This window comes from Sciurus vulgaris (assembly GCF_902686455.1).
Source record: "Sciurus vulgaris genome assembly, chromosome: 7".
NCBI lineage: Eukaryota > Metazoa > Chordata > Mammalia > Rodentia > Sciuridae > Sciurus > Sciurus vulgaris.
The window spans coordinates 66,856,152-66,866,522 of NC_136467.1; the positions used below are offsets into that span (position 1 = coordinate 66,856,152).

The following is a 10,371-nucleotide window of genomic DNA, read 5'->3' on the forward strand; positions in this document are numbered from 1 at the left end:
GAGAAACAATAAAAGTAGCACAATTTGCAATATCACCTTCAAGTTAAATCTACACTGATTTTTTCATAATCTGTCAGCTCTTTTAGGTAAAAATGAAATACTTCATAGGGAAATTTAACACATATCTGTTTTTCAGTTTGGCATAACTATAGTCATCAATCCAATAAGCACTAAAATCCCACATTGGACTCAGCAACAAGGCATACTAAAATTGGTAAGACATGATCCTTACAGCTAAGGACTGTACCATCTTAGAATAAAGTGGTATATATAAAAAACAAAATGTAAAATGACACATGTCAATAGCCAAGGAAGCATTTAACTCTGTGACAGATGCATTTAGTCCAATAGAATCAAATGCTGACATCAGAATGATCTTGGATAACCATTCATCACTGGTATTTTATTTTCATTTGGATCATCCATTTTAATCCCTTAACAAAAAATATATAGAAATTGTAAATAATATTTTTATTGCGGGAATATAAAACTCAAATACATTGGAAGGAATGATTCTTAAAATTAGCTATACTAAAGGTTAAAGGGTATTTCAAATCCCTCATCTAACAATTTTTAACCTCAATAAATAGGACTCCTTCTATTCAGTAGTAACCTGAGATTTTGATTGAGTTATGCTTCCTAGAGGGAGAAATTATAAGAAACCTGGATATAAAATACCGATTTCTTTATGGCCTGAAAGAAAATGTTTGGGGGCATCTAAGGTACAAGTGAGTTGAAAACTATAATATTTCCTCTCTCATTCAGCAAGTTTGGATTCCCAATATATATCCCAAAAGTCACATCCTCTAAATGAGTAAATAATATAGGCACAACTTTTTTAAAAAGTGCCTTGTTGTACCTAAATGCACCGTAGGACATATGGCACGTTTCATTCTGAAATGATGTTTATCCACAGAAATGCCATCAGTGGAAGATGTATTGAAAAGCTGAAGGTCTATTAAGGGAGTATGGGACAGCTGCATACATTCAGTAATCTGTATAAGGCCATGGAAATGACACAGCAATACCCCATCTGTGGCTTGGTTTACAGTGCTCTGAATAAAATTTCAAGATCAAATTTCACTTGTTAAAGAAAAGAAGAATGCTAAAAGAAAGCTGATATTAATGGGTTCATAAATAAAGGTCTGTCATTTTTGGCTTTCTTCTTAATATAGTTTGTGGAATTTCTCCACATATTTAAAAAAATATACTACATATTCATCCCTTAATGGTATTTAAAAAACTACTTGTGGGGAACTACAATTTGCACTTTTATAATTTAGTCCATTTGTGAATAGGCTTAAAACTCACAGAAGTGCTAGGAAGGGGCAGGGCAGATGTTGTTCAAACTTCCCTATTTGGTCCTGCCAAGTCCTTCATTCTGTACCTACAATACCCAGTCTATTCAAAATTCAATGTCTCTTAATAGAGATTACTAATCAAGCTGATTTATGTGGTAGTTTAGGAGGTAGGGTCATTCTTTTTAGTGCTGTTGTTTCTAAAGAAAGTTTAATGCTCACAAAAGCCTCAGATTGACAGCTCCACAAAATGGAAATTCACAGAACAGAAGTATCACATGCTAGGGGGATATAGCCTCCCCTTATGCTAACCTGCCAATTCACAATTTCAACCTGCAAGGATCTGCCACCGAATTCAAGAGATTAATTCAGTCCCTGTGCCTGTTCACTCCTATGCCAATAAGGAGGCCAATTAGTTTCAACTACACTGGTTATTTTACTTCTGCCTTTATATTTTTCTAATGGGGGCATTTTCTCTTCATAATTTGGATGATTTTAACCCCCAATTCATTGCAGAATACTATGAAATAGTTGTCAATCAATTTAAACCACAGCCTAATGTGAACCAAAGCCTGAGGTGAAAGTTCAGTCATTAGCTATTGAAACCATTCGGTTCTCCCATTGTGGTGAGTTTTGTACTTCTCATAGGAAAACAATAATATTAACAGTAAGAATTTTGAAATCATAGTGCAAATCTCTTTTTTAAAATAGCACAGTCAACTAATTAACAGGACTAGTTAGCTTCAGTTAACTTACAGTCTTAAAGTCATTAATCTCCAACTCCAATTATTCCATGTATACTTGTTTTGCACTTTCATAAACATACTTCAGAAAAGTTATATTTCTCTCATGAATTAAAATAGACATCTTATTTTCATGAGTTAAATTTCATTTTAGCCTATATTCCTAGAAGATAAAATTTTAGTAACTCTAATAAAAATGTAATGTTAAAATAAAAGGTAGATAAATATGATTTTTTAACTTAACAAATGAAAATATTCCATGCAAATATGATGCCACAAGTTCTAATTCCTGAAATCCAAGGAGAAAGTAGAGATGAAAGAATGAATTCAATGAATAATAATCCATCGTTAGCAGGACTTGTATATTTAGGTGTTTTTCCCCAAAACAAAAACAGATGAAGTAACAATGCAATTCCTCACTATTGTTTTTTTCTGAAAAGGAGTCACCTAACAAAGATGATTTTAAAAGGAAAAAGGGGAACAAAGACTCCTGGGCATCTGAGGGAAGGGATTGTGTGTGATGAAGGAGGGAGGATCATGGAGGAAGCTGAAGGCATCTGTTCAGATTTCCATGGTGAGTACAGCGTCAACTATGCCCTCACCAACTTCACTCAGCACAAGTCTAATGTGTCTTGCATAACCAAAACAAAAACAAAAATCAGAGTCTCAAAACAACCTGCTGGGATTCTAGACAAAAATTGGTGATATAGGGGAGCGTGAGCGGCGGCGCTAGAACGGTCGCTGTGGAGAACTGTTGTTACCCAACATTCTGCTCACCGGTACTCCAGGGGTTGGAAAAACTACACTAGGCAAAGAACTTGCATCAAGATCAGGACTGAAATACATTAATGTGGGTGATTTAGCTCGAGAAGTTTGATCACCGGACATCATGGAGTCTGGCAAGATGGCTTCTCCCAAGAGCATGCTGAAAGATGCACAGATGATGGCACAAATCCTGAAGGATATGGGGATTACAGAATATGAGCCAAGAGTTTTAATTTGCCTTCCGCTATGTGACCACAACTCTAGATGATGCTAAAATTTATTCCAGCCATGCTAAGAAAGCTACTGTTGATGCAGATGATGTGCAATTGGCAATCCAATGTCAAGCTGACCAGTCTTTTTACCTCTCCTCCCCCAAGAGATTTTTTATTAGATATTGCAAGGCAAAGAAATCAAACCCCTTTGCCATTGATCAAACCATATTCAGGTCCTAGATTGCCTCCTGATAGATATTGCTTAACAGCTCCAAACTATAGGCTCAAGTCTTTACAGAAAAAAGCATCTACTTCTGCAGGAAGAATAACAGTTCCACGGTTAAGTGTTGGTTCAGTTACTAGCAGACCAAGTCCTCCCACACTAGGCACACCAACCCCACAAACCATGTCTGTTTCAACTAAAGTAGGGACTCCAATGTCTCTAACAGGGCAAAGGTTTACAGTACAGATGCCTGCTTCATAGTCCCCTGCTGTAAAAGCCTCAATTCCTGCAACATCAGCAGTTCAGAATGTTCTGATTAATCCATCATTAATTGAGTCCAAAAACATTCTTATTACCACTAATATGGTATCATCACAAAATACTGCCAATGAATCATCAAATGCATTGAAAAGAAAACGTGAAGAAGATGATGATGATGACAATGATGATGATGATGACTATGATAATTTGTAATCTGGCTTTGATGAATGTAACCTGTATACTTGGTCTTGAATCCATTGTACTGAAATTAAAAAAGCATGCTGGATGTTTACAAGTTGTGTGTTAGAAAATTTAAGTAGTATTTAATGAGTAAATAGTTACTATTCTTCTCAATTGAAATGCTGAATTTTCTTTAATAGGACCAGTAATGGTTTTTCATCAGCCTTTATGTGTAAGAAATAAAGTTGTTCATTGATTTGAAAAAAAAAATGGTGATATATAAAAATTAATATATATGAAATTAATATACATAAACCAAATATTTGTATATATATGCAATTTATATTTATATCCACCAAAATAATAAACTTCCAAATTCATTTTGTCCCCCCAGAACTTCATATTCAGTTCACACTCACTAACCATGTTTTCTCTAATCTACCCTTAGAGGGCAGTAGAGAAGGCAGGAACATAGTGGTTTGTAGGCTAAAAGGGTAGGGGTATATATATAAAAAAAAAAAAAAAAAAGCGGGCAAATTTATTAATACAATATTTCCAAGGACTTATAGAGTATATAAATTCTCAAAAAGTAGTTGATTTTTTCATAAACCAAAAAATTTACACCAGAAAGAAGGAAGAGGTACAATTACATTATCCCTCTGTTTAACACAAACAGCTGTCTCACACATATGTTATAGACAAAAACCTTCAGGGCAGGTCTGGTGTAATGTGCGTTAACTCCTCTAAAAGGCTAGATTCACTACTCCTGAGACACACACACACAAAGCTCATATTATTGTTTGGATAAATACTGTTCAGATACTGTAAAGATTTTGGACTCAATTTGGATTGGCTGGCATATGTCCTTATAGTTCATTCCGACTAAAATTACACTATCTTTAACATTTTTTCTTACCCATTTTTGGACTAAACTGCTTAGTATTTTCTCTTCTATGAATTTAGAATATACACTAAGCCTTCTCAGTGAAATCAGTGGCAAAAGAGAGCCATGTTTTATGGTTATTACTCTTCAGAGGGTTAGGCTTTTGTTGAATCAGCTTTTGCATTTCAGAATCTAAAATCCAAATTATATGTTCTACAATAAATTAGAAACTTACCAAAATTATTACTTTATACAGACCATAGTTGTCTCTGAATTTTGCTAGTCAGGCAATTTTTTTATTAAATTTTGCATTCATCTTTAAAGTCTAACTCAGAGGGACAGGTAGATAATTCATAAATTCAAGCTCACAATTCTCCTTTAAAGTCTTCCCAAACCACTATTCTAAGTCATTTAGGCAATGACAAAATATTCATTTCTGCATGTTAACAATTAGACATTTAACTATACTTTTTGAAGTCACCAGAAGCCTCATTATATCATATGCAATAAATATAAAAGGAAGCTGAAAACATTATGTGTACATGTAATCAGTTTCAATTACTTATGTATACCAACATCTCACATGCTACAGTTTAGTTCTGGAATGTTCCCAAAAAGCCCATGTGTTCAAAAGGATCCTCAGCTTGGTCCTACTGGAAGGTAGTGGAAACCTTTAAGCAGTGGGGCCTTAGCCAGGCATGGTGGCACTCATCTGTAAACCCAGCTACTCAGGAGGTTGAGGCAGGAGGAATGCAAGTTCAAAGCCAGCCTCAACAGCTTAGTAAGGCCCTGTCTCAAAATAAAAATAAAAAGTGCTGGGGATGTGGTTCTGTGTTATTAAGCACCCTTGGTATTTAAAACAAAAAAAAAAAAAAAAGTGGGGCCTAAGTGGGAGATCATGCCCTAAAAGAGGTCTTTGGGGTCATGCCCTAAAAGAGGATTAGGAGACCCTGCTTTCTTCCTCACTCTTTTATTATCCCACCATGAAGTGAATGGGGTTCCTCTGTCATGATATATTGCCTTACCATAGGCCCAAAGCAACAGGGTCAACCTACCATGGACTGCAATGGATTGGAATGTATAATTTTAAGGAAAGGAACAGGCAAGAGATGCTCCAAAATTGTGGACCAAATAAAATGCTCCTTTTCTCTTCTTAAGTTGATTATCTTGGGTATTTTGTTACAGTGATGGAAAGCTGATTTACACATCACAAAAGAAATGACTTCTTGTACAAAGCAATGTTAAGGAACAATTTAATGAAGGGTTAAAGACTATCATGTAAAAAAATTAAAGTCAAATAAAATTTCATACACTTATTAACCCAGTATCTCCCCCAAAAAACATGTCTTGAGAGAAAAAAAAAAAAGAAACAAAAATGGAGGAATTTTAATTAACCTTGAAGGATGGAGTTTATTTCACTTTGCATAAATTTTAAAAATAAATAATCAAGGCTTCAAATAGTAGATAGGACTTCCATCTCTGACAAAAAATAATGACAGATGTAATTTTTCCTGTTATGTACAACTGAAATCCTGAACATTATATAAATAACAAATGTAACTAAAAGGCAGAGAGTAGACAAACAACTATAAGGGAACTCAGGACCTGACAAACAACACAATAGTGAGTTTTCTGTGTTTTCATTTTGAATCATATATATAACACTTGGAGGTGAAGAAACTGAAAACTTGAAAACATAGGGAAAAGATCACGAAAGAGAAGCCTAGCCATATAAAATGTTAAAATAATAACCACCCTATTGCAGTCAAACACTGAAGAAAAATTGTACCTCCAAGTCAGGAAGATGCCAAACCAAATGAAAAAGAGAAAGCAATAGATGTCCACACTGACATGAAAGAGTGTAATGGTTAATTTGAATTGTCAACTTGATTGGATTTAGAGATGCCAACGTTTCAGAGGATTCTGGTTATGTCAATAAGGGTGTTAGGAGTGCCCTGAGTGCACGTGTGGATAAGCGGCGGCATCAGCGCGGCGGCTGGAGGCACCCCTCGCCCCCTTCGGAGACTTCGGGGTGCGCTCGACTTTCGCGGCCCCGTCACCCCTTCAGCTCTGTGCCCTAGGCGAGGAGGCCGGCTTGTGGGGTTGAGTGGCCCGGGCTGCCGAGAGTGGGGCGGCGAGGACGACGGCGTTGATAGCGGTGGTAACGACGGCCTCAGCAGGCGGGGAAGATGAAAGGTAGCCGGATCGAGCTGGGAGATGTAACACCACACAATATTAAACAGTTGAAGAGATTGAACCAGGTCATTTTTCCAGTCAGCTACAATGACAAGTTCTACAAGGATGTGCTGGAGGTTGGCGAGCTAGCAAAACTTGCCTATTTCAATGATATCGCTGTAGGTGCAGTATGCTGCAGGGTGAATCATTCACAGAATCAGAAGAGACTTTACATCATGACACTAGGATGTCTTGCACCTTACCGAAGGCTAGGAATAGGAACTAAAATGTTAAATCACGTCCTAAACATCTGTGAAAAAGATGGCACTTTTGACAACATTTATCTGCACGTTCAGATCAGCAATGAGTCAGCAATTGACTTCTACAGGAAGTTTGGCTTTGAGATTATTGAGACAAAGAAGAACTACTATAAGAGGATAGAGCCTGCAGATGCTCATGTGCTTCAGAAAAACCTCAAAGTCCCTTCTGGTCAGAATGCAGATGCGCAGAAAACAGACAACTGAACAAATTACAAATGAACTTTCTTGCACTTGCTTGTCGCCAAATAAAAGAGAGGCCCATTGATTCCCTGCCCCTGTCCCCCCGCCTTTCCTAAACTTTCCTCCCTCCTTGTTCTTGTTTTTCCTCATTTCATTTCTTTCCTCTAGAAATTTTAATACTTTCAAGGAATTTTAAAAATAATCATGTTTGGATTGTTTTAGTTTTCTTTTTTTTTTTTTTTTTTTTTTTTTGGTGAGGTGGTTGGATTGAAATAAGGAGGAGGTACATCTGTTTAGTTTCACAGTTAAAATGTATGGTCCCAAAAATTTGGGTAGCAGATGATTTCAATTTTTTTCCCCTTATTTCCTGCTTTCACATTGAAGGGCAGAGCCTACAAATATTGTTTATTTCTAAAGATAAAAAGAAGCAGCAGCAATATCTTGTTCTGTAATTCATAGACAAGTTTAGTGTGTTTGTGGTACTTTAGGTTTTTAAAAACTATTTGTGGGAGGTTAATCCCTAGACATTGCCTTCACTCCACCTTTAGCCCTTCTGAGCACTCTCTCAGGAGTTGAACCATTGTTATCTTCGTAAGAAATATCAAGCTTATTTAGGTTTTTAAAATGACCCCCCTGCCCCCACAACTGATTGATGAGGCAGTTTGGGTAGGTGTTACATTTTGGTCTGAAAGTATTTGAGTTAAACTGCTTTTTTTTTTTTTTTGCTAATGAGTGAGCTGGTTATTAGATGATTTGTTTTTTTTGCTATTGATTTTTATTAGAGTCATTAAGTTTTAGCGTGTGAGCTGGTGAGATCTTTCTTTCTTTCTTTTTTTTTTAAATATCCCAGCTAGAGAGATGGCCTTTAACTGACCTAAAGAGCTTTGTTGTGAGGTTTTTTTCTCCAGCCCTTTTCCTTCAGTAAGCCCAATAATAGTCTAACCTTAAAAGTGGAATTGATGTCCTTATAGGTCAGTATCCCTAAATCAACCTAAAGCAGGTGTTTTCTCGTAGACATATTAAAAAATAACAAAGGAAACTTAGATGAACTTGCAGCACAGTACATGCATTTAATGTCAACTAATGCAGGCTGTGTGGCCACTGAGTATTTGATTGTATAGGAAAAAAGTATCTAGACAGTATTTTTGAGAATAATATAGCTATGCTATTGCTTATCTGTTGGAGAACATCCCAGATTTGCTTATACTCTGTGCCTACAATACTGAGTTTAAAGATTTTGGAATAGAAGAATTGTTGGACAAATAGCTTCTGGGAAAGATAGAAGCATAAAGTGTTAATAATGCAGATAGCACTGTGACCTCCTCTACTGACAGGACTGGTTTTTGTTAGATCATTTTCTGGTACATAGAGAGTGACTTTAGCAGGTTGATAACTTTATGAGAGACATCTGAAGTACTTGTGTTTTACTCCCATTGTCCCATCTTCAATATTTAGAATGTTTTGGATTGTCAGTAGTGATGGTTCAAGAAATGTTCTCATTAGACTTTACAAACAATGCATGGGGCTTGAGTTTTCTGTCATTCTGACTTTAAGGAAGTTTGATTCATAATATTTATCCTCATACATAAAATTTTGGTATAAAAGTCTCATCTCCAAATAGGTTAAATGACAAAATTATTTTATAGAATGTTTGTACACACTTTGTAACCTTAAGTTTTTGTTTGAAAGTGTGAGAGGACAAAGTAAAATAGACTTCTATAGTCTTAATTGAGTGCCAAGAAAAATATAAGGAAGATGACTGATGAATGAGTTTATAGTGTTCTAATCCTAAATTAGTAAAAAATGTAGAAAGATCACACTGATTTATTCATTATCAGTTCCTTAAACAATCCAAACGTAGGCTTAGAGGAAAAGTTCAGCATTAAGCACCTTTACCTTTGTGGATAAGCTTCAGCTTGCTCTTGCCAAGAGAAGAGTGCTTGAGTTACAGGAAGTATAACTAGTGTGAAGAATTCAACCTTTTTGTAAACTTCCAAATATCAAAGTAGATTTTGATATATAACTGAGTTTTCTGAGATGACACTGCCTCTATTTCTATAACCATTTCACCTGGACTTTCTAAGCAGTCCTATGAATGTATCCCTAAATGTGGTTATCAAAAACCGAATAGCTGCCTCACGACAATTAAGTACTTGTTATTTAAAGAGGGAAAAATATTAAAGTTTGATTTGAGTTTGTAGGCTTCCTGTCATTGTAGTTTTTCTTTTTTTTTTTTCCACACTAAAGGATTTCACCTAAATTCTAAGTGTTTGTAAAGGGTTAATTATCCTACATCAAACTTGTGTTAAATAATTCCATCCACTTATAGAACAGGAAGATTTGGAAGAAGTAGAAGCTGGGCACTAGTTTGTATGCCTGTGAGTCAGTAAAGACTAAAGTAATACCCCCCCCCCCAAAAAAAAAAAAAAATAAGGGTGTTACTAGGAATGATTGGCATGTGGGATAGAGAAATGGAGTGAAGACCCTCCCTAAGCATGGGCAGCACCATCCAATAGTTTTGAGACTTGGATGGAAAAAAAAGTTGAAACAACAAGGAAGCAGCAGCAGATGCAAGCTCAATTCTTCTTGAACAGGTTCTTGATTACTTCTGCAATCACCTGAGGATATCAGACTCTCACTCCTTCACTCTTTCAAAGCGGACTCTGCCAGTGATTCTCCAGGAAGTTTCCAGAAGCCTTTGGTCCCGCACTGGGATAGCATCATTGATCCTTCTTGTTCTAAGCCTTTAGCATCTTGCACTGCACAACTACTGGTTCCTCCAGTTCTCCAGCCTATAGACAGCCATTGTGGACTATCCAGCTTCTGGTTGTGTAAAGCAACCTGATAAGTTTCCTTTTTATAATTATACCTCTTATTGATTCTGTTCCTCTAGAGAACCCTGACTAATACACAGAGATGTTAAATTATCTAATAAAGATTTTAAAGTAGCCTTAAGAAAAATGTTTCATTGAAAATATGCCCAAATAAAAAAAAAAAGAAAAGGTTTCAGGAAAGAAATAGAAAATATAAAGAAGAATCAAGTGAAAATTTCAGAAGTGAAAATTATAGTAACCTAAATAAAGAAGCCTAGCAGATGGGGTCAACACAAAAATGCAAGGTTCAGTAAAACA

General features: G+C 36.0%; 1 protein-coding gene and 1 pseudogene across 2 annotated transcripts; both read left to right on the forward strand.

The window, feature by feature from the left end:
• Nucleotides 1–2,766: 2,766 nt before the first annotated feature.
• LOC306665928 (transcription initiation factor TFIID subunit 9-like) lies at nt 2,767–3,943 on the forward strand (annotated as a pseudogene). Its single transcript has one exon. The product of its transcript is annotated as a transcription initiation factor TFIID subunit 9-like (transcript).
• A 2,756-nt stretch (nt 3,944–6,699) lies between these two features.
• Nucleotides 6,700–9,440, forward strand: LOC306665310 (N-alpha-acetyltransferase 50). Its single transcript, XM_079146701.1, has one exon. It carries the CDS (start codon nt 6,755–6,757, stop codon nt 7,262–7,264), a length of 510 nt encoding a protein of 169 aa, XP_079002827.1. The 5' UTR covers nt 6,700–6,754; the 3' UTR covers nt 7,265–9,440.
• The last annotated feature ends 931 nt before the right edge of the window (nt 9,441–10,371 follow it).

What these genes read in the sequence shown, in the direction of transcription:
- LOC306665310 (XM_079146701.1), top strand. Translation starts at nt 6,755, where the DNA reads ATGAAAGGTAGCCGGATCGAGCTGGGAGATGTAACACCACACAATATT.